The sequence below is a fragment of the Urtica dioica genome, chromosome 6, assembly GCF_054948205.1.
Source record: "Urtica dioica subsp. dioica isolate 48M chromosome 6, U.dioica_male_clone48M_v1_H2, whole genome shotgun sequence".
NCBI classification, from domain to species: Eukaryota; Viridiplantae; Streptophyta; class Magnoliopsida; order Rosales; family Urticaceae; genus Urtica; species Urtica dioica.
The window spans coordinates 41,453,674-41,476,933 of NC_142761.1; the positions used below are offsets into that span (position 1 = coordinate 41,453,674).

The 23,260-nt window shown below is 43.8% G+C and overlaps 3 protein-coding genes across 3 annotated transcripts; all 3 read right to left on the minus strand.

Moving 5' to 3' along the window:
* Window positions 1–1,525: 1,525 nt before the first annotated feature.
* LOC149394234 (uncharacterized) lies at window positions 1,526–12,386 on the minus strand. The gene is made up of 15 exons (XM_089618295.1): window positions 9,861–12,386; window positions 7,506–9,248; window positions 7,293–7,408; window positions 7,058–7,157; window positions 6,833–6,974; window positions 6,674–6,737; window positions 5,872–6,586; window positions 4,941–5,270; window positions 4,546–4,737; window positions 4,245–4,460; window positions 3,535–3,607; window positions 3,359–3,444; window positions 2,361–2,480; window positions 2,186–2,247; window positions 1,526–1,877 (listed from the first exon to the last, which is right to left on the minus strand). The coding sequence occupies exons 1-15, from the start codon at window positions 12,384–12,386 to the stop codon at window positions 1,802–1,804; spliced, it is 6,561 nt and encodes a 2,186-aa protein (XP_089474421.1). The 3' UTR covers window positions 1,526–1,801.
* A 186-nt stretch (window positions 12,387–12,572) lies between these two features.
* LOC149394235 (uncharacterized) lies at window positions 12,573–13,934 on the minus strand. The gene has a single exon (XM_089618296.1). It carries the CDS (start codon window positions 13,932–13,934, stop codon window positions 12,573–12,575), a length of 1,362 nt encoding a protein of 453 aa, XP_089474422.1.
* A 5,573-nt stretch (window positions 13,935–19,507) lies between these two features.
* On the minus strand, window positions 19,508–23,196 carry LOC149394236 (obscurin-like protein). The gene is made up of 5 exons (XM_089617679.1): window positions 21,304–23,196; window positions 21,071–21,221; window positions 20,836–20,983; window positions 20,510–20,755; window positions 19,508–20,090 (listed from the first exon to the last, which is right to left on the minus strand). Exons 1-5 carry the CDS (start codon window positions 22,940–22,942, stop codon window positions 19,833–19,835), a joined length of 2,442 nt encoding a protein of 813 aa, XP_089473805.1. The 5' UTR covers window positions 22,943–23,196; the 3' UTR covers window positions 19,508–19,832.
* Window positions 23,197–23,260: the final 64 nt, after the last annotated feature.

Sequence of the window (23,260 nt, forward strand, 5' to 3'; positions counted from 1 at the left end):
CATATCGGCCCAGGCTAAGCTTCCCCTCCAAAGGATCAACCGCTTTGAATCTAAAGTAATTCTTGAAGATAACATCCTTTGGATTATCGATCTTCAGCTCAGAAATCGACCCCACCGTGCTAGCCACCTTCGTAGCATTCTTTGTCGTCACCATGCCTGGTGGGAGACCCACAGCCCTCACCCAAAGACTGATCTCACTCATGCTCACTCCCCTCCAGTCCCCGTCGGAGGGCCAGTTCCGAGCCAAAATCACCCCTTGTCCGTAGAACCACACCTCCTTTAATGCAACGGCTACGCTTTTTGCTTCTTTTTGCACCAGAGCTGGAAGAAAACTCCTATTTCATTGGAGTCTAGTAACTTCAGTCGCCAACCCTTCGACAAGCTCCACAACCCCTCTAGGAGGGCCCCCAAAGCTTGCCGTCGAATCGGTTTCCTTGTTACTAAACGCCCTAAGATACCCTCGTCTGTAAAGGGCACCGCAGATTCCTCTGCAGGATCCCAGTCATCATCCTCGTCATCCATACCCAGCACCCTCGTTCGATTGGTAATATCCTCAACTCCTCCGTCTTCGTCCGCCATGGTCACACTCGCTTAGAGTCTATTCTCAGAGAGAAAACGTCTCAGAGAGAAAAACGCCTCATGAAGAGTCTTATCATTGGACTTAGCGGAGTGATACATTCAATTACATATACACATTAGGGTTCCTACACATTAACAGTTTATTTACAACATAGTTTTAGAGTAACTAAAATTTTAAATTGGGGTTTGGTATGTAGACTTTGGATTATGATTAATGTCTATTACATTTTAGTTTCTCAATAATAATATTTTTGCAGTGTTAGTCCCTCAATAGTTTTTTTTATAGGTTAGTTTGCACTCATGGTCCTATAACATCAGGAATTGCGGCAAATTAATTAGCTTATAATCTTTTTTTGCACCAAAAGTCCTTAAACTTTTGTCACATTTATTGTAGTATAGTATTATGACTTCAATTGGTTGATGAATGCAGCGGACCGCTATACATAGTGAAAAATGATGAAAAGAACAAAATAATCATACCGATAAAATTTTGATAAAATCTGATGGATATTTTACGTTGTAATATAGGAGAATGGAAGCAAAATGATGATATTGCATTACTGTAACTGAAAAATTATTCCTTAATATTTTAATTTTATTTTCACGAGTTCTTCATGCAGAGACATAGGCCAGTTTCGGTAGTGGTAAAACACCGGTCCGTCCGCGTGGCGAAGATTCATTTTGATGAAAGACTCATTTGAGCTGAGAATTCTCCAATCATCTTTCCATAGAGCTAAGAATTTCATCAGGAACCCGATTGCAGCGACGACATTACACTGTGACTGCTCTTTCGATTTTTGGACTCAGTATCTTTCTACCATGTCTTGCATCAGATAAGATCATATTTTTCAAACGTTCTTTAAGATAACTTCACATGACCCTTAAATTTAGCACGGCCTAGCTAAGCAGTGTTTACCTCTGAATTTAGCATTTCACATTGCACAGATTTCTCGAGGCAATGCTCAAACCAAAATGATATTTCACTAGCCAATGATGAACACGTCCTTTGTTTTTTCACAGGCATTCTAAGTTTCTAACTAAGCAACAAAAGAACAGATACGCCGTGAATGTTCATAGTAATTACAAGCACGGGTTTCCCAAAAAACTACGTTAGCCTTTTCTAATCAGTTGTGACGCCCGTTACAAAAACTCGTCATTAATGCAAGGAGCGTCACTTTTCAAAATGACGAGATTAGCTATACATATTCTGAGCCGTCAATTATTAGTTACCCTGCTTCTTCGCTCTCTTACGAGGTTTTTCCTTTTCCTCTACAGCTTCTGATGCCAATGTAGTTGACCTGAAAAACGGAAAAACTTGTTTCAAACGAAATGCATTGAATCACGCGAAAGTATTTAGATTATAACTTCGTTACCCTATGGTTTTAACGTTCATCTTAATTTTAAATCACATTAGGAGGTTAAAATATTAAGCTTTCTGTTAGGACCTTACGGGCAGCATCGTTATTAGATATTAATATTTAGTTAAGCAATTATTTAGTATAAATAAAAAGAGGGTGAAAAATGGAAGGTAGGCAAATCTTGTATTTTTCCTATTTTGTGAGTAGTGGAATATTCAGGGTCTTTATCACTTTCCCAAGAAACAAACCTTTTGTCTGGATTCAAAGCATTCACAGCATCTTCCACGGCATAAACGATCATCTTCTTCACCTGTTCCAATTAACAGTACTTATTATACATGTCGTTTCAAGACTAGGCACTAATTGGCTGTATACAATAGCAAAGACGAAAAATGGTATAATTACACAATAAAGCTTATATACCTCCAATTTGTCCTCCTTGGCCCTGTGATTTGGAGGTAACGTTCGGAATTCTTCGGTCAACCGAATGCATTCACCGACATTTTCAGGTGCGACAAAGTCCAGCGCTACCTTTATGCAAGACTGGTTGGCAAAAAAAGGAAAATAAATTTTCTTCAAACACAGATATATACTTGATCGTTTGCACAAATGCAGGCCATTCTCTCCAACCAAACACAGATAAACAAAAATATACACTTTTTTTTTTGCCTTTCCTATTCTTTTTCATTTCACAACCCAATGTGTCCCGCCTAGTTTGCTGAGCCCCATCAAACCAAGCTTTAAGTTCACTGGCTTGTTGGGGCAATCTTGTAGCTTTTTGAGGCTCCTCAAAATATTTTGTTTCCTCTGTTTCCAATTTTAATTTAAATGAAATTCAACTAAAAATTTTAAGTCATGAGGCAATAAAGCGATTAATCATAGTGTAGCCTTCAATCTTGAACTCCGATAAACTTTAATATTACAACTTAAAATATATACTAGTTGGAGTATCTTAGAGCGGGAGAACAAGAAATCAATGCAGATTAAACAAGAAACCTTTTTAAAGTTTGAAAACTACAAAAAAAAAAAAAAAAATGGCCAAGTAAAACATTAGTATTTGATGCAAAAAGATATTAGAAGTGACTGCACTCTAGTAACATTTTAGTGCAGTGGCATAACATTTTGCAGGTGCAAATATGAATATGCTAAAATATTAGCTATGAGTAAATTAAAACCATCATTATCTGTACATATATAATTGTTTATATATTTTTTAAGGTTTTGATTGCTGTGAAGGACTTTTGATAAGAAATTCGTGTAGATTAAGTTTTCTTCCTGTGGGGGTATATGGAGGCACAGTAAGAGAACCACATAACCAAGTTATTGATAAATGGATTTAAAACTAGTCTATAAGCATGGTAATATATGAACCATCTAATAAAATAAAGATTAAAATACATTCAGAAATCACAGTAGTTTACCTTCAAATTTCGGACTTGATGAGGACAGCCTGCAGGTATGAAGACAGCATCTCCGTGCTTTTGAACAAACGTCCATGGCTCAATTCCTGTAACAAAGCATTTTTACTTACTAATATGAAAGCCAACAAATATTATTTATACTAGCCAGCTCATTTAGAGATGTACACTTGACTTACCATATTCTTCCTTGAGCTTCCTCTTGTGTTCGGCATTCAGATACATCGTCTGATCATGAATAGCGTGAATAACCTATAGATACAATAAACATGATATTTATCACGTAGGACAGACAGGCTAAAGATAGAAGGATAGGGTAAACTCCAAAAGGTAAAAATACATATAAATAAATTAAATCTGATCGAAGCAATGAAACCATAAATGTCTTGCCAGCTCAACTCGTCATATATAAAAATAAAATAAAATAAAAATAAGAGAGATAAACCCATGCTCTTTATAGTTGGGCCCCAAGCGTTAAGAGCCTTGGGAATAATGATTCGAGAATAACTCACTAAATAATCTGTATTTTGTCTGGAACCAGATGAATAAGTAAAAATTTGAATCAACACTAAGAAGGTTGTAAAAACTCATTCAGCCAATCGATTAAATAATTAGCCTTCAGTTATTTGTTAGTTTCTTAAGCACCAATATAACTCAAGTTCAAATGTACAATTCTGGTCAGTAGATTCCCAACTCAGCCTTGATTATGTATGCATATCCATATGTGTTCCATACAAACTTTTGCCATTTTCTTGTAATCCAGTAGCTGGGGTATACATTACTGGGATAATTTGCTCGTATATTCAAAATCTTAAAAAGGAAGCCACGTTATCATACTCGGAATATAATTTTTACAGCATGGAGTTAATATAATAATCTCTGCAAATACCTGTGGTACTGGACAGCCGTACGTGTGTCTGAACTCCCAAAAATGCTTTTTCAGATATTCCTGTAGCTTGGGAGAATCCTCTCTCCGGAAAATGTCCCACAAAGCACCACCCTCGGTTAATTCCAAGTTTTCAGACTTACAGTCTGATTCTAATGATTCTTTAGAATCACCATCAGGTATGTCTTGAGTTTGTTCTCCTTCTTGACCTTTCTCATCCTTAAAACGACAACGGAAATATATTACCAGTTGGAAAAAGCCAGATTATAATTTGTTGACATCGACAATTTTATGCAGAGCTAACCTGTTTTCCGTCGGAAGCCATGCTTGAAGACCCAGCCTGAGATTTGTTGTCAGTAACAACATCCTGTAGAGGTGAATCAATCCCATAAATTTCAATTTGGTCTTGCTCATGGTGATTCTTTCTCAGTTTTTCCATAGCCTTGAGCTTGTCAGATTTCAAGGTCACTTCAGCAGTGTGCATCAGAACATTGACCTGAAACATCAACAAGACATATAGGAGAAAATGCATTTATCATTGATAAAATACCGCAACAAATGTATGTGCTTCAAGAAAGTCTTAACATACACTATGATCCAATTTCATGCAGATAACAATAGTTCATTAATTAATTTATATTTTTTTCTGCTCCAAAGATAGTTCATTTTCAGTATGTACTCCAAGAAAGTCTAACGTACAGCATCGGACATGTCACAGTGCAGCTTGGTTACAGAGTCTGCACGTCCGAGCTCCTCTTTATAGCCATAAGCAATGTATGTCTTGGGACCCATGTCGGGTTTCAACGACTCTTTAGGCAATTTGACGGCCATGTTGAGAAAGCCTCTCGTTGGATGAGTATATTCTTTGAAAGGCAAACAGCAGATAAACTCGGCATTGTGACGGGGAAGACGCTGATCGAATGAAGTCGAAGGAGGCCAATCTTTCAGTTTGAGCATCAGAGGCCAGCCTCGTTGATCAAACTGGCCATTAAGGTATCCAGTGAAAAATTGATGGATGTTAACCGCTCCCTACAAATTTATAAGACAATTTGAGTCAATGCTTTAAATCCCATTAAAAAAATAAATTAAATTTATCATGTTTGTAGTTATCATATCTCATTCATGTTTGGAGGTGAAGAACAAAAAAAAAACAACGTCAAAACCACCAAACATAGAAACAACAAAAAAAAGAAGGAAACTAAAACAGTGATACGAACTGAAATTGGTTTTCTTGATTGAACGGGAATTACAAAAGATATTGGACGTTCGAGAGGTCCGTGCTCTCCAATTTAACTATCTTCCTAACCAAGTCTTTCCGATACCTATTCTCGACTCCCTCTTCTTATTTATAGACTAACCCTTACTATGTGCTAATTACTCTAATACCTCTAATAACCCGGTCCTAACAAATAGCTCTATGACTTTCAAGTATAGAAAACAATATTACCTATGCTGTTTACACTTTAAATACAATCATAAAGTTCCAAGCTCAAATAATAATAAAAAAACCCACATAACTCTCCTATTCCATAAACATAGCTCATTAACCATTGTAAACCTAATAAGTATTCCCTATTTAAAATTGAAACACAGAAAAAGTCACACATGTTAGGAATGTCGAAAAACAAACCTCGCACCAATCCATGCAATCAATGGCCATGACATCCAGATGTCTTGCGAGTTTGGTGTGAGCCATTTGACGACAAGCTCGCCACATCACAAATGGCTCCCAGCTCAACCCTAGCGTAGCATCAAGCACATTACTAACAATAATCGGTTCACCTCTCTTCCAATGCCAACGGAAATGCTTCAAATCCTCCCCGGCTGCAATTTCATTGGCCACTGGACAGTACAAATAATTGTCGTCGGAACCTTCTCTAGAAGAAGCCTTCCTTACGTACTTGGACAAGTCACTTGTGCCAATGCCATTAAAGCACGAACATTGATGTACAAGAGTTTCAGACCCGCTATTCATTTCTGCTTCCTTCACTAAACCCGACACAAAACTATCTGACAATATGGACTTTAGTTCTAAAAGCCCACTGCCGCAACCCTGTCGGTCCTCTTTAGGGCAAGGAATGCTTCCATCTTCGTTTGCCTTCCACTCAGACTTGGCTTTCACGGTTTCATTCGGTATAACCTCAGAAGGAACTACCTCTTTCTTAAATTTTTCCTCTAAGCCGTGCAAATAATGAAGACCTCGAGGAACAAATTCCAAAACGACATCCTCACTGCCACCTTGAAGATTTCCTTCTCGAATTTCCCGGCAACAAATGAGACAAAGGTCATATGAACATCCAGGGCAGCTTCGGTGGAAATCAAAAATAGATGTATTGCAGTTGTTGCTGAAAAAGAAAAAAAAAAAGAATCATGTTTCAGACATTGAAACAATAAACAGTCGAAGGTAATCATTATTTTTCAGATTGGCCTACCAGTAAACCCGCTCATTTGGGGGACACGGTGATTTCGGCACCTTAAGATCTGTCAGCAACAACCCTGCACACATAATACACTGTCTAAGAAACAATTCTACGCAAAAGTCGATCATATGACACTTGACAGCAAACCAAAACAGACCAGAAACTGGTTACCTAGTCTCTTGGCTTCCAACTCCCTTTCAGTTTCTTGTTCATCATTTAGTTTTTTCAGAAACGGAAGAAGCTCGCTAATCAAGTAACGAGAGTACTCAATTTTAGCCTCTCCACTATAGTTAACGTCCAGCTTTTCATAAAACTGCAAAAAAAAAAAAGATAGCATTATTGAGTTATTCGAATGTGGCTTTAATTGAGATGGGCATGGTACAGAGAGAGTCTAACTTTTAAATCTGTCTCTAAGCGCAAACACAATTTGCAGTTACAATTTCCACGGCAATAAGGACAAGCCTCGGAAAAGTATTCCTCCGGTGTTCCCTGATACCTGTTCAAAGTCAACTTCTGTTAAGCAATATTTTTTGAACCACGCAGCTTCCATGGAATATTTATAGATCTGCTTCCATAAAAATAAAAAATAAAAACTCAACTAAATAAAGCAAGATGCCATTTATCCACTTACCAGTTGTTTATACAAGGGACACAATATCTCTTTCTCTTGCACTTTTGACACCGGACAATCCGTCCTTTATCGTTTCGTTGACATTGATGGCACATTAAGCTCACCTCTTCAACAAACTGTTAATTCAATCGTCAGAAACATTCCTGAAGCGAAGTAGGTTTTACAACAGCAAACCAAAAAAAGAAATTCTGAGAAGGAAAAAAAAAAACTTACGTGCTTTCTGTTTTTCTTTTCTTCAGACCACCGTCTTTCCTCATCTGTACATTGCTCTTCATTTCCGAGTTTCCTCGTAGCCCTTCTCACACGCTTTGCAGGTTCCTCGTTACCAGCTCCGCATCCCTTTAACTGCCATCCCTCTTTCTCTTCGGACTTCGAATCGCTATCTTCGACATTTATGCGATTTCCTTTTCCATTCCTTTCTACCATTTCCTTAAACTCTTTCCTCTTCCGACCAGGCTTTGGCCCGCGCTTCGCTCCCAAAACGTCATCAATATCCCCAAACCACGCACTTTTTTCCTCTGAATACGTAACATTCGTTTTCCGAGTCCTCAGACGGCGCTTCAACAAAATATCTCCATTTTTCTCTCCACTCCCCATATTATCCTCCTTTTCTTCACCTTCCTTAACTGAAAGTTCCGAACTTTCCAACGAAATCTCTCTCTCGCCAGTCTTGATTCCATCATCTTCCAGTTCAGAGCTCGCTTTATCCGTTTCTCCAACACCGCCGTTCTCTTGGCCTTCTAAACAAAGCTCTGGCCTTTTTGGCTTTCGTTCGCGCTTTTTTTCTTCCTTATCTCCCTCGAGAACCTCTTCTGGTACATTCTCCTTCTCTGAAACCCTAGCTTGCTGAACCTTTTTCACCTTCGCTCCTTTCTTTCTGCCTCGCTTACCTTTCCTCTTCTTCGCAACAGAAACAGCAACGTCTTTTCCAGTTTTCTCTTCCTCTGGGAAACGATTCGCCGGAAGCATCTCCGAATCAGTCGCCGGAGCAATCTCTACATTTTCTAGAGGTTTAGCAATGATCGTCGGAGCTTCTTCTGGAAAGCCGTCGGTCGGCGGTGGCTCAGAGCCTGACTGCTTCTCCTCTGGAAACCGATCCGCCATAACGATCTCGACACTTTCCAGAGGCTTCGCGATGGTCGTCGGAGATTCTTCCGGCAAGCCCTCAGCCGGCAGTGGCTCTGATCCTGACTTCTGTTCCTCTGCAAGTTGACCCTCCATAACTATCTCTACACTTTCCAGAGGCTTCACGATGATCGATGGAGATTCTTCCGGCAAGCCCTCTGTCGGTGGTGGCGAACCTGACTTCTCTTCTGCTGAAAAATTATTCTCCAGAGCACTCTCTACACTTTCCACAGGCTTCGCAATGATCGATGGAGATTCTTCCGGTAAGCCATCAGTCGGCGGTGGCTCCGATTCTGACTTGTCTTCCTCTGAAAATCGATTCGCCACAACAGTCTCTATACTTACCAAAGGTTTCGCGATGATCGTCGGAGATTCTTCCTGCAAGCCCTCAGTCGGCGGCGACTCCGATCCTGACTTCTGATCCTCTGGATTTTGATCCTCCATTGAAACCTCTACACTTTCCAGAGACTTCGCGACGGTCGTTGCAGCTTCTTCCGGCAAGCCCTCATTCGGCGGTGGCTCAGAGCCTGACTTGTCTTCCTCCGGAAAGTGATTCGCCACAACAATGTCTACACTTTCCGGAGCTTTCGCGATGACCGTCGGAGATTCTTCCGGCAAGCCCTCATTCGGCGGTGGCTCAGAGCCTGACTTGTCTTCCTCCGGAAAGTGATTCGCCACAACAATGTCTATACTTTCCGGAGGTTTCGCTATGACCGTCGGAGATTCTTCCGGCAAGCCGCCATTCGGCGGTGGCTTCTCCGAGTCTGAGAGCATTATTAGGGCTTTCAATGGTGTAAAGTTGGGGTTTTTTTCCGTGCAGAGAAACGTAGACTTCTCACACAATAGAGAAAAAAAGGAAACAATAGAAAAGGGGTTTGAAGCTAAAAGGACAGAGAAAGAATAGCAGATCAGCTGAAAAGACTCGTAATAATATATATATAATAAATAAAAGAGGGATTTATTTTGGGAACTGAGGATGTTTTGAAATGTGGCGGCAAAAGTAACTCAATTAAAAAGTTTTCTTATTCTAATTAGGGTTCATTTGGCGCTCGAAGTTATTTTATATTTCTTGTAATAGTATGAGTGGTATTACTATTTACTAACTGGTATCAGATGAGTCCATAGATTTGTAATTATGTTAAAAAGTATAATTTATAAAAGGAAATAAATTGAATGGTGTAGATTTATGAGAGTAGGTGAATCAAGGGAAGATAAGGGCAGTGACAGTAATAACACGTCAGCGGAGAGAGAGAGAGAGAGAGCATAGCATAGAACGATTTTTTTTTTTTTTTTTATTTATGAAACTCACTTCTTGAAACATCAACAGTTACATATTTCATAATCTTTTCTCGAAAAAATATATATACATATTTCATAATCTCATTTTTTTTTTTTTTTTTGACAAAACCTGGTAAACTAGCCCAGGAAAAAACATTACGTCACCTCGGCCAAACAAAGTTCAATGGCCTCTGGAGGAACAGCCTCCTTCCAGATAGCACGGTCAACAAATCGGAGAGACTTTCTTGCAAGAAGATGGGCTATCGAATTACAAGTTCTCGGTAAAAAGCAAAATTCAACAGCGATAAAATTCAGCGCGAGGTTCAAAGCCTCACGGACCAGCAAGCCTTCTTCCTTAGCCCACCGTTGATCTCCGTTCAGCAGCTTCACTGCGGTAGCGCAGTCCGATTGAATTCGAATTCTCGAACAACCCAGGTCGTGCGCCACTCGGAGACCCTCGACCACAGCACCGAGTTCAGCCACAAGTGGCGAGGATGGGTTGCTGAGCGGGGCGATGAAAGAGCCCACCACCCAGCCCTCCGAAGTTCGGATCACCCCCCCTGAGCCTCCGATACCGCCTTCCCGCGAAATAGTTGCGTCCACGCTGACCGCTGTGATCCCCGCAGGTGGGGGAGGCCACCGTTCTGAGCGTCTCCGGTCGATTTTCTCCAGGGGTCTGGGGGACGAGGCAAGCCGGAACTCGTCGAGGTAATGGGTCGCTGACGAGACCCTGTCCGCCGGGTTCCCGCGTCTCCCCGAGTGCACCTCGTCGTTTCTATCGTTCCAGCAGGTCCACGCCACTACCACGAAGGTCTCAAAGTCCGGGGTCGAGAGAGCCTCTCTAGTCCGGATAAGGAAGTCGATGATGTCTCCGGAAAACGCCCTCTTGATCATCTTCCACCACCCGGCATGCTTCCATATCTTCGACACCACAGTGCAGCCCCACACCGTGTGGAAGACGCTCTCTCTGCCAGCCTTGCATCGCGAACACCACGGGTCAATATTCGTTCCCCGGCTTGCCAGATTGCCTGTAGTCGGCAGCCAATTTTTCCCGACTCTCCAAAGGAACACCTTCATCTTCGGAGGGATTTTCAGTTTCCACACCCCATCCCACCATCTCTCCGTCTCTCTGGGGTCCGACGAGCCAATCCTCTCTGCCGCTTCGCGCGCCACTCGGTAGCCACTCTTCACGGCATATTCTCCATCCTTGGTAAAATGCCAGCATAGTTCGTCGGGACAAGGGGCCGTAACGCACGGAATTTTCAGCACCTCCTCAACGTCCTCCTCGACCAAAACATCCCGAAGGCGCGGGATATCCCACTTGCCCCCTGGAAGTTTCAGCTCTGATACCATCATTCCAACAGGTAGAAGATCCGGGTTTCGGACCGAGAAACCCGAATCTCTAGGAATCCAACGCCCCGTCCTAGCCTCCACCGAAGAACCGGAGCCGATTCTCCATCTCGAGCCTTTGCATATTAACTCACGCCCCCACATGAGGCCTCTCCACGTGCTAGAGGCGCATCTCATGGTCGTGGTTGAGAGGATGTCCGAGTTTGGGAAATAACACGCCTTAAGCACCCGCGCTACTAAAGAGGAGGGAAACCTCAATACTTTCCACACACCCTTCGCCAATAGAGCTTGATTGAAACTCCCGAGGTTACGGAAACCTACACCACCTTCCTCACGCCGGGAGCAAAGTTTGTCCCAACTTCCCCAATGAGTTTTCCTCTTTTCATCGGTGCTTCCCCACCAAAAATTTGCCGCCATTTGGTGTAGGTCTTTGACTAGCTTCTTCGGGAGGATGAAACAACTCATCACGTAGCTAGGTATTGCTTGAAGGACCGCTTTGATGATTATCTCCTTCCCCGGAAAGGAGAAGAACGAGCCCTTCCAACCCCGAACCTTATTCCAAACTCGTTCTCGGATGTAGTTGAACACCTCCGCCTTACTACGGCCCATAGTCATAGGAAGCCCCAAATAGCGCTCGTGACCGTCCGTAGTCTTGACCCCGAGTAGCCTAGCCAGCGCCTCTCCTTCTTCCGGCTTGACCTTTTTACCGAACCAAATCTCCGACTTGTCATAGTTAATGACTTGTCCCGAGGCCCGCGCATACTCCTCAAGGCACCGTCGAACTTCCAGCCCCTCCCTCTCCTTCGCGGTAAAGAAAATAAAACTTTCATCGGCGAAGAAAAGGTGAGTAACGGAAACTCTAGCCGACCCGAACACCAAACCCGTGATCGACCCCCTTTCTTCCGCTGCCCGAAAGAGAGCCGAGAGGCCTTCGGAGCAAAAGAGGAAAAGAAATGGAGAGAGTGGGTCCCCTTGACGTAGCCCTCGGTGCGGGACGATATTCCCATTAATCTTCCCGTTAATGGCGAAGGAGAATCTCACCGATCTCACGCATTTCATCACCAACCTCACCCACTCCCGGGCATAGCCGAGACGGAGCATCACAGCTTCGAGGAAATCCCATTCCACCCGGTCGTAAGCTTTCGACATGTCGATTTTGAGAGCACCACATCTGCCGTTCCCGAAGCGCCCTCGCCTCATCGTATGGAGCCCCTCGAAACCAATAGTAATGTTGTCAAAGATTTGTCTCCCTCCAATGAAGGCGCTTTGATTCTCCGATATGGCCCCCTCCATCGTTTTCCGGAGCCTATTCGCAATGCATTTCGAGATGGCCTTGTACATCACATTGCAAAGGCTTATGGGCCGAAAGTCTCGAATCTCCTCGGGGGTCTTAACCTTTGGAATCAACACCAAGACCGTGTCGTTTAGGCCTCTGAGATCATCTCCGTTATTGAGAACCCCTAAACAAACCCTTGTAACGCTCCTCCCCACCGTATTCCAATATCGTTGGAAGAAGAGACCGGGGAATCAGTCTTTCCCCGGGGCCTTGGAGGGATCTATCTCGAAGAACGCGCTCTTGACTTCTTCCGCCGTAAAGTCCCTCAAAAGAGCTTGGTTGGTCTCGGGAGTCATCACCGGGGTCAAACATCTTGTCACTTTCTCCACCACACTCACGATAAGGTTAGAGGAAGTGAAAATGTTTTGAAAGTAACTAGAGATAATACCTTCAATCCCGTCTCGGTTGTCGATCCATCTCCCATAATCATCCCGGAGACCCCCAATAAAGTTCTTCTTCTTGCGTATGGAGGCCTTGCGGTGGAAGAAGCTTGTGTTTCGGTCTCCGCTCCGAAGCCACGCGATGCGACTCCGTTGTCTCCAATACGTATTCTCCTTTTCCAAGAGAACATTGAGCCTTCTCTCCTCCCCCCGGACAGCCTCGGCGTCGAAAGGCGAGAACGGGGAGTTGAGCTTGTTAAGAATTGCCCAATGATGTTCTATGTCTCTTCGGAGTTCCCGGAACTTAGAGCTTCCCCACCTCGCGAGGGCTCTAGTGCACTCTCCCACGGCCGATCGAGCATCTTCACTCCAATGCTTCTCGACTATGTTTCCACATTCCTCATCCTCACACCAAGCCGCTTCAAAGAGGAAACGACGAGGAGAGCCCCGGGGCAGCCGAGAGTACGTCGGCGCCACGCTTGCCGTAGAGAGTAGGAGGGGACGATGGTCCGACCCCCAAAAGTCGAGATGACGCACACTCGCCGAGGGGAACATCTCGATCCACTCTTGATTGGCCACGCACCTATCAAGCCTCTCCCAAGTGCATCCTTCGTTTGTTTCACGTCGCCACGTATACGGGTCTCCAATATATCCAATGTCCTCGGAGTTGCATGCCACGAGAGCTTGTCGGAAAGCCTCGAGGTAACACGGGCTTTTTGCTCCCCCTCCACACTTTTCATGATTGAATAGGATCTCGTTGAAGTCCCCTCCACACAGCCAAGGCCCTGTGGCTGAATCGTAGACCCTTTTCATAAGTTCCCAAGAGTGTTTTCTTTGGGACGCGTTCGGGTTACCATAAATTCCCGTAAAGCGCCACCATTTGCCATCCTCTTCCTTTATCACCACATCCACATGGAATCTTGAAAACGACCTCACGTGGATATCAACACCGTCTTTCCAATAGAGGGCTAAACCCCCACCCAAACCTACCTGGTCCACCGCAAGACACCCACCATATCCCAGTTTCACTCGAAGCCTCTCGGCCGAGGCCTTCGCAAGCTTCGTTTCAGAGAGAAAAATGAAATGGGGTGAGTGGTCTTGCACGTGGAGCTGTAGGGTCTCCACCGTCCAAGGGTTGCCGATCCCTTGGACGTTCCACACTAATCCAATCATTGCTCCCGGTCGCCCCGGGTGACGGGGGGCGCCGATATCAATTTTTGGGTGGCCACAATAGAATCTCCTTGGAGAGAAACTTCTGTACCCGACGATGCGACTAGTGTAGAGCCTGAGGAGGGCCCGTGGTCTGCCTCCTCTTCATGAACACACGGGGATGTTTTCCTCTTCTTCCATCTTTCCGCAGTGGTTTCAGACTTAGACAACCCGGAGGGATTATTCTTTTTGGCCTGTGGACGCTTCTTTCTCGCCTTTGCGGTTGCCTGTAGCTGTCCATTGGAGAATAAAATCTGAGTCTTGGTATTGGACGCTGAGAACACACCATCATCTTTAGAAAATGGCAAAGGCTCAGACATATAAAACGGTGCGTTCTCATTTTGAGCAGGGGAGTGCGTATTGGGCTTTGAAGACCCTGGATGAGGCCCAACAAAAGGTTTACAAGGGGAGAAGCCCACCTGGCCCTGGGCAGATATGAGGGTTGGGCCCGCCGAAAAAAGCCCACCTGCTGATGTCTCTACAAGAAGGCTAACGTTTGAAACATGGTTCCCAACCCTAGCTTTCCCTTTTGTAGCTCTCAAAGAGGAAAACCCATCTATTCCGGTTTCTCTGCCCCTATGCGTCAGATCATCCTCTTCTCCAGATCCGGAAACCCTCTTTCCCCGCTCCTGTATAGTACTCTGAGGCACAGCGCTCGAAGAGTTGACCTTCTCCGGTTGTGCACTCTGTTCCAGGCGGGTTTCCCTCACCCGAGGGGTGTCTCGCGTGGTCCCCACCTCCTCAGACCTTGCCGGTTCTGTCAGAACAACCTCCCTCGGCTTCTCTTCCTCCTTTCCGGCAGACCTTTTCCGGCCCTCCTCCGAGAAACATGAGCGAATTTCAGAGGAGGCTAGAAGCCACTCACCATAGTACGGCACCTGGGGAAAGCCTTCTTTACTCACCACCAACGCCGACGCCCCGATGCACTCCGATTTTCCATGACCAAGCCGGCCGCACTTTAAGCAAAAATTGCCCAGATTTTCAAATTTGGCTTGGATCCAGGTAGGTGGTTGATTTTCCCTGTCCATGAAGAAGCCAGGGACAATGGGTTTGGAGATGTTAATCTCCACTTTGAATCGCACCCAAGCCCCGTGCTTATCCTGTGGTCTTATTCTGCATTCCACCACTTCCCCGAAGAAAGCCGCAACCCGCTCTACCGTCTTCTGGTTTATCGCCTCCGGAGTCAAGCCCAAAAGGCGAACCCAGAAGGGGCAGTGGGTGAATTCAATCTCGTCCAAATTAAGGTTGTCCGGCCATTCCCTTACCACCAGTTGTGCCCCTTTGATGGTCCATGGCGCTCTGGCCAGGATTGTGTCCTTATCCTTCCGTGACTTGAACTGGAATTTAAGCAGCCTTGGCCTGACCTCGGATATGGTCCACGAGCTCGTCGTCTTCCAGACTCTGTTCAGAACCGAGGAGATAACCCCACAGCTCAGTGATCTGCGGTCGAGAATTCTAGCCAGGAGTACGTAAGAGTCAGGTCTTCTCTTGCTGGTCTGTGGAGGTTCAGTGGTTTGCTCCGATACCAGAATAGACGTCGTTGGAGGGGCAAAGTCCTCACACTCATCTTCCAACCTCAAGGCCATAGACCTTTAGGTCACAGGTTCCTGAGAGAGAACCCACGGATCTGCGGCGACGCGACCCACCGGACAGCAAAATAGAGTCTCGTTACTTTAGACACTCTCCTTGAGAAGCGCATGTACGGAGAGCATTTTGGTTTATTTTACTTACGCCAACTCTTAGTTAACTTCATAATCTCATTTCAAATATTTCAATACACGCACAGAGACTCTTTTTGAAGAGGAAAATGCTGAGCATCAGTGGTGATTGTGTCATAATTAATAATTATAAGCAATATTTTGTATTTATTTTTTCTATAGTTACCTAACATTTCTTACTCATTTAGACGCATTAACGCCCAATAATGCTCTCATTAATATTCATAATTTTACTCATTGTCCTTAGTCTTTCTCCATTTATAATTACTCAATGTATTTATCTTATTGAATTTTGTCGCCTCAACTTCCATCTAAAGATATTTAGATCCTTACGCCCGTTATGGATTCGAAGCGTGCAAAGCTCAAAATGTCATCTAATTTAAGTGAAGAACACGACTATTTTGGCGAAACATCTAAATAATAGTGCATGAACTGATTGTATTTTTCTTTTTATAATTATGTGACTGTTTGAAACTTCGTTCATCATTTCCAATCATATTTATTTTGATAATTGTAACTAATTAGCCCATTTAAAATTACCAACTGAAATAATAACCAAACTATTACAAAAAAAATATTATTAATAAAAACACTAGTCTCTTAAATTATACCTAAACCACTCTTAACCAAGTTAATATGAATAAATTACATTATAGGTTATTTAAAACCCAACAACTTAACATAGTTAACCTAAATTTACCATTATGTATAATCTAACAACCTTAACCGAGTTAATCTCATATCACATCGTCATAAATTCATGTTTTCTTGTATCTTTATGCATGGCTCTACATCTACATCAACTTAATTACCATTCATTATGGTCACAAAGTCCCATTGAATTGCCTCTATAAAGGATTCCAACTACACTTCGCAACCAACTCTTGTTCCGGGCTATGACAAACAAGTCCACTGATGTAATTGAAAAAAAAAAAAAAAAAAAACGCAAAGAAGCACACCGAAAATAAAAATAAGAAAAATAAACCATATATTTAATTCATTTTCTAACCAAAATATGCTTAGCGAGCTTGCGGTCAGAAGCACCATATCCATGAACATGACGGACATATGAAACAAATATACCAGAATCAAATAGGAAGATAAAAGCAAACCAAAATCCCTTTGGCTATCAAATAAATAGTTCAACCATATAGCAAAAATAATAGGGCAATTGGCGGCATAAATACCTTAACTTTACGAGTTGATATACTTTAATACCACATCTTTTTTTTTCGCGGCTAAAATACCAGACGTTGGTTATTAGCACCATCGTTAAACTGAAAACGTTAACTGCCGACGTGGACTCTGAAAAATGAATTTAAAGTTGAAAATGATGTAAAATAAATCAAAATAAAATAAAACCCATAAAATAAAAACCCAAATTGTTTCTTCTCCGTCTACGAGTCCGACCTCGAGGCCCCTCTCCTCGACTCCGCCGCCGCCTTCTACTCCCGCGTGGCCGCCAGCTGGACCTCCGACAAGGCTGAGATTCCCGTCCCCGCCTACCTGGCCATGGCCGCCCAGGCTCTCGAGGCGGAGGCCGCTAGGGTGGCGAGGTATCTTCACCCGGCCACCCGGCCCAAGATCGTCGAGGTCGTCCGCCGAGAGCTCCTAGTAGCTCCGGCCGAGAGGATATTCCACGACGAGCGGTTCGGGTTCTCGGCTCTCGTCTGCGCCGATGACGTGGACGCCTTACGGACTGTGTACGGCCTTTACGTGGAGATTCCGGAGGAGTCCGGCGGTTGGCGGAGCTTTTCCGACGGCTCGTGGAGGAGGAAGGCGCGGAGGCCGTCCGGGGAGATTCGTCGACGCCTTACGGGCTGTGTACGGCCTTTACGTGGAGATTCCGGAGGAGCTCCGGCGGTTGGCGGAGCTTTTCCGGCGGCTCGTGGAGGAGGAAGGCGCGGAGGCCGTCCGGGGAGATTCGTCGACGGCGACGATCGCTAGGCTGATCGAGATTCAGAAGCGGTACAAAGTGTACGTTGAGAAACGCTTCGAGGGCCACGAGTTCTTCGAGACGGCTCTGCTCGACGCCTTCAAGGAGTTTACATCATTTTCAACTTTAAATTCATTTTTCAGAGTCCACGTCGGCAGTTAACGTTTTCAGCTTAACGATGGTGCTAATAACCAACGTCTGGTATTTTAGCCGCGAAAAAAAGATGTGGTATTAAAGTGTATCAACTCGTAAAGTTAAGGTATTTATGCCGCCAATTGCCCAAAATAATATATCAGTTAGCTGATAAAAGGATAAAAGGATCGGGTTGGGCCAATCCGACCCCTTTTTCAAGCCCATGAGAGAGGCATGGATCTAAGCTTGACCTAAACTTTTTCATTGGATGGTCAAGTCGGATCGGACCTAACAAATAACATTTTAGGCCTAACTTAGTACAAAGGCTTGAAAGATGTCTAACATTGGCCTCAAAAATCCAAATCAAAATCGTTCTAAAAAATAATAAATAAATATTTTATATGCAAAAAAATAGGGTTTAGGAGTGATGAGAATTGAATATAAGAATGGAAGCGACAAGAGCGAATTCGAGAGTAATTAGGACGACCAAAATAAGGTATCGCACAGAAAAGCGCCAGGTGAAGTTGCAAAATTGGTGGTTCCACGTAATATGTTAATGAGAGTCGTCGATGTTACACTATTCAAATTGAAAATCTTCATCATATACACCAATAAATTATGCAATGTTCGCAAAGAACGGCTCTGAAACTCCTCCGTAATTCAAGACTCCATTCATGGGGTAGAATCATGAGAGGAATTCCCTCAAAACCTTGACTGGGTTGATTAAGTCGGTCATAATGACGCAGGCGACTGCGTGGACAGAGCATCACTTTGGTGATGATGGCTCAGCAGTCGACAAAGTAAGTGGTGGTGAAGCCGGGGGAGTCCTCGGTCACAATGAGAAGGTCGGCGAGTGGGTAGAATATGTCAAGAACATGGGAGATAATGTCTTTGAGGTTTTTGACAATGCCATCATGGATTATTAATCTTTGCGAAAGATAAGAAACTTATGCATAGGAACATACACAAAATGCACGAGAACGGATGGAGTGAGCTCGAGCCGATCATCACGGTATTATCGATACTGTCTAAAAGAACGTTGGACGATGTGATTACTCGGATCATGGTTGGAGGGTAAAGTCAAACTTAATGAGTGTGATCAAACAATCCAGCAATATCATTAAATGCAATACATAGTCAATTTGGGAATAGATTTAATTTTTATAGGACCCGTTTTTAGTTTTTCGTTTTTAAAATTTTATTCATATTTTTTTTTAATCTTTTTTTATTTGACCAAATATAATCGTCTCGTTTCTATAGAACCTATCACTAAAATACTATTCGAGAGTGCTAAGTGAAGTAAGGGTTGGTTCTGTTCTCATTGGTTAATCAATTCTGGGTGTTCTGATTTGAACATCTTGTTTGAGCTACTGGATTTATGTTCTTGTGTGAAATAAATACGAGAGTTGTGAGTCTCACTCCCACTATATTACATATCACTTACAATTATATCTGTGAAATAAACACAAAAAAGTTGCGAGTCGACCTACCGTACAAAATATATCCTACAATTATGTCTTTGGTGTTTCTCAAGTCTTTGGTGTTTCTTATACTAATGTATTATTTCTAATGGAATCCACGCACAATTAAAAAAAAAAAAAAAAAAAGACTCTTTGTGCATTGAATAATAGTTTATTATATATAACTATATATCTAGAGAAGTGAGCATGACCCCACAAAGCTTACCTCTTAAATGCATTGGGTTATTATTTGAAATAAACATTGAAACTATATTACAGGTTATATATACATTTTTAAAGGAGCAAGATTTTTATTTATATGAAAATAAAACACCACGGGGATGATCTAACAAGCGCTTCCAGCGATCTTTGGTAAGAACAAGAAAAGTAAGACATCTCTAAAATCCTCTATCTAATAATTGAAAACTAAAAATCTACCTAATCATCGCTAAATCTTCTTGTTCCTTATAAAATATGTTTCACCAGCTAGATATAGACCAAAAAAAAAAAAAAAAAATCTGATTGTCAATATGAGCTGGTGAAAAAAAATTGCAGGTAAGGAAAAGTTACTCTGGTTTATGCGCGTCGAAGAGCAAAAAATAACTTGTTGTCTTGATTATAATCGGGCATTAAAGACAGTGTTTCTCTCTCGATCCTTCTGCCGATTCGATGCGATCGTCTTTTTCCGTGCATCATCGTCTTTGTGGAAGCATAGATAGGACAGTGATTGCAGCCACGAGACGAGTGTTGGCTTGCGTGTGACATCATCAGACTCGGCGACCATTGAATATAACTCATTCAAAACCATGACCTGACCATCTTTTGGCAGCTCTACGATCAGTTGTGCCATCAACTTCATTAGCTCCGGAAGAACCTGACAAAAAAATATATAGGCAAATGCCATTGTTGAATCGACGTGATCATCAAAGAAATTCACACATGGGTTATGTTTGGATTGAGTGAAAATTGGTGGAATAAATTCATAACTAAATATGGATTTCATTTTCCCCCCAAAAAAATGTTTGGAAAGTCATAATACAAGGAAATTCAGAAGATTCAATATTGTACTTTTCTCTCAATTCTCGTGCCTCGAAACCGACTTTTCGTAGTTGTTTCCCGTTAAATTTTCTTAGCACATCCAAACAAGAATTAAAAAAACGAAAAACTAAGAGATCAGTTTCCCCCGTCAAATTTTCCTCGACTTCAAAAGACAACAAATATTTTCTCGATTCTTCTTTTAATTTTTTTCTCGTCATAATAGTTCCAAAGAGAGCCCTAGAGGGACATAGTTACCTGAACATCAACTAGAGAAGTGAGGCGTAAAAGCAAATCAAGAAGCTTCTTGAAAGGCTCCGAGTCTCCTTGCCAATTCTTCCAAGTATCAACCTTCTGCGCTGAGTCTTCTCTGCAAAGGCTATTAGCTTTCTTAACAAGGCAATGAACACAATAAAATATCGCTGGGCTTCCGGCGGGAAGATATCGGACCAATGCATATACACCAGAAGCCAAACCATCAATAGGAGTAATCCCAGGAAATCCCTGTATACAAATTAATTCAAGAAAAAAAGGGATTAGCATTAATTAAAAAAAAAGAACATAGACAAATAAAGGCGATATACCATCAACGATCTTTCCATGTAGTAGAAAACAAGCTGTTCCTTCAGCGACGCAGTTTCCTCTTGATCGGAATCCTTCCCCGACGACAAGAACGCGGCGAACATCGAATGCGAGGCTCGAGATATTTTTTCGCTCGGATGTCCCAAGTATCTGATTGCTATACTTTAAGGAAGAATTAATATTTGAAAAAAAAAAATCTAAATACTTACGAGTGTCTCTTTGTTAATTATAGGATACAAGAACATTACGGGAGCGACCACATTTTCGAAAAGAGGTCCGGGAAGATGATCTATGCAAGTCGCGATTACTCGAAGGTAAAAAAGAATCCGCGCAGTTTGAACCTCGTCTTTATACCAAACGTATTTTGTTTTGGGCTCGAATCCAAAGTCTGAAAAAAAATTATGTTTTTCCATATAAATATTTCTTCAAGAAAAATAGAGATAAAAAAAATGTGCCTATAGGTAATATACCGGGCCCATTGACCAAATCGGCGTAGCTGGGAATAGATTCCACGAACGAAGCGCAAGCCGAGTCGTTCTCTTGAATGCACATCACAACCTCTCGAATCGTATCCAAATACTCGGTCAATCGGATTCGCCTGAAATACTCCAAAGCGGAGAACGCGACCAGAACTTCCCTCGAAATCCCCGCTTTGATTTCGTCGCTCAAGTTCGAATTAAGCTTCTGTTTCGTCACGGTTAACGCGAAGACGACAACCATTAGGAAAGCAGACTCGGCGACTTTCTCTATATCGAGAAGCGACTCCTCTTCTTTTCTCGCTCGGATCACCAGAGACACTCTCCGATGTTCCTTGTAGACGAAGCGACAGTAATTCCACACGAGGCTCTCGACCACGGCTCGGCTCTCCTCGTCCTTCGCCGAGGCGTACTGGTTGCAAAAAACGCTCGCCACCGCGCCCGCTTCTTTGAAAAGAACGCTCTCGACGTGCTCTCTGGCGTCCGTTTCCGTGACCGGTGTTTCGACGGCTCGGAGATAAAGTCGCCTCAACGGGAATATCTCGGTCAACAGAGCCGAAGCGAGAGCGACGAGGAAAGCGGGGCGAGGAGAGACCGGTCCGCTACGAGCCAAACCCAGAGCGAAACACCGCAACGAAAGCCCGTCGGAACGGTCTCCCAATCTCCTCGCCGCGGATTCGAGCCTCTCCTCGGCGGAGACTCTCAGCTCCGAGAAAAGCTCCGACCTTTGATGAGCCGATTTGTTCAAGGCCCTCAACGCTCCGGCCGCGGCCATGATCTCCGCGAACAAGGCGAAGCCTTTTCTCTCGGCGGCCTCGAAAGCCTCTCGGGAGAAAAACGCGACGGTTTCGACGGAGCTCGTGGCGATCGGGCGAGTCGCGACCCATTCGACCAAGTGGAGGATCGCGAGCCCGTGCGAGACGCTCCCTCCGGGCCCGCCTTCTCTTCCCCAAACTCCCAACAAGAAGTCCAAAACTCGGACGTAATTCGAGTCCCCGGGAGAGAAAGACGAGAGTACGTACCCGATCCCCGCGAGCACGTTCGGGACAATCCCGTCGAACGAGCCCATGAGCCGATAATTCCTCTCCAAAACCCCGGACATCAAGTCCAAGCAGAGTCTCGTGGTGGTTTCGGACGCCAAGCTCGCGAAAGCGACCGAGCCCAGAAGAAGCACGGCCTCGGAGAAGAGTTGGGCATCGAATCGCGATGAGGATATGAGCCGAGAGACGGCCTCTAGAGCCGAGCCCACGAGGCTCGGCGACGGCCTAGCCGATTTCCTGAGCCACACGTAGAGAAGCCTGAGAAGAAGAGGGTGAGACTCGGGAGGGAGAGAGAGATCATGGCTCGAGAGAATGGAAAGGACGAGCTTGGCCTGTGGATCGGCCACGTGGAGGGAAGCTTGGAGGGTGACGAGAGAGTTCAGGGCTCGGAGGTGACTGGAATCGAAAGATTGGTTCTTTACGGAGTCTCTGAGGTCAGACCAGGCTTGGATGATCGCTCTGGCCGGAGAAGAAGCGAGAGGGGTTTTTTGGGGGTTTAAGCCATTGGAAACAGAGCTTCCATTATTATCATAACCAGCGATACTCTTCAACCAATCTTCTAGGAAGACGGTGCTATTGGCAGGCTTTGCCATCGGAGGATTTTAACAGACAATTCAGAGTCCAGAGAAATGAAGCCCAGAGAGCTTACCTGAGAGACCAGCGTAGATTTTTGAGTCTCTGAAGAAGACTCAACGTTTTAGTCTTTGCGTTTCAGTTGGGCACTCGAATTCACAAAGGCATTGCCTGGGCTCCGAGTTCGGGCGATTTGGCGAGTCAATGGCTCGGTGATGTACGGATTTCATCCACAGCCCTTGTATTACTATTTACAAGCGTTTTGGTGTGTGCGCGCGTGAGACAATGTCTTTTGGGGGTTACAAAATTAACAGGTAAATTTTAGAATCTGTGTAATT

What these genes read in the sequence shown, in the direction of transcription:
- LOC149394234 (XM_089618295.1), bottom strand. Translation starts at nt 12,386, where the DNA reads ATGTACAAGGCCATCTCGAAATGCATTGCGAATAGGCTCCGGAAAACG. An exon ending in GAAGCTCAAGGAAGAATATG is followed by an intron (nt 3,445 to 3,534) that starts GTAAGTCAAGTG and finishes GCTTTGTTACAG; the next exon opens with GAATTGAGCCATGGACGTTT. An exon ending in CCAAGGAGGACAAATTGGAG is followed by an intron (nt 2,248 to 2,360) that starts GTATATAAGCTT and finishes TAATTGGAACAG; the next exon opens with GTGAAGAAGATGATCGTTTA.
- LOC149394235 (XM_089618296.1), bottom strand. Translation starts at nt 13,934, where the DNA reads ATGATTGGATTAGTGTGGAACGTCCAAGGGATCGGCAACCCTTGGACG.
- LOC149394236 (XM_089617679.1), bottom strand. Translation starts at nt 22,942, where the DNA reads ATGGCAAAGCCTGCCAATAGCACCGTCTTCCTAGAAGATTGGTTGAAG. An exon ending in CGATTTGGTCAATGGGCCCG is followed by an intron (nt 21,222 to 21,303) that starts GTATATTACCTA and finishes ATTTTTTTTCAG; the next exon opens with ACTTTGGATTCGAGCCCAAA. An exon ending in ACATGGAAAGATCGTTGATG is followed by an intron (nt 20,756 to 20,835) that starts GTATATCGCCTT and finishes ATTTGTATACAG; the next exon opens with GGATTTCCTGGGATTACTCC.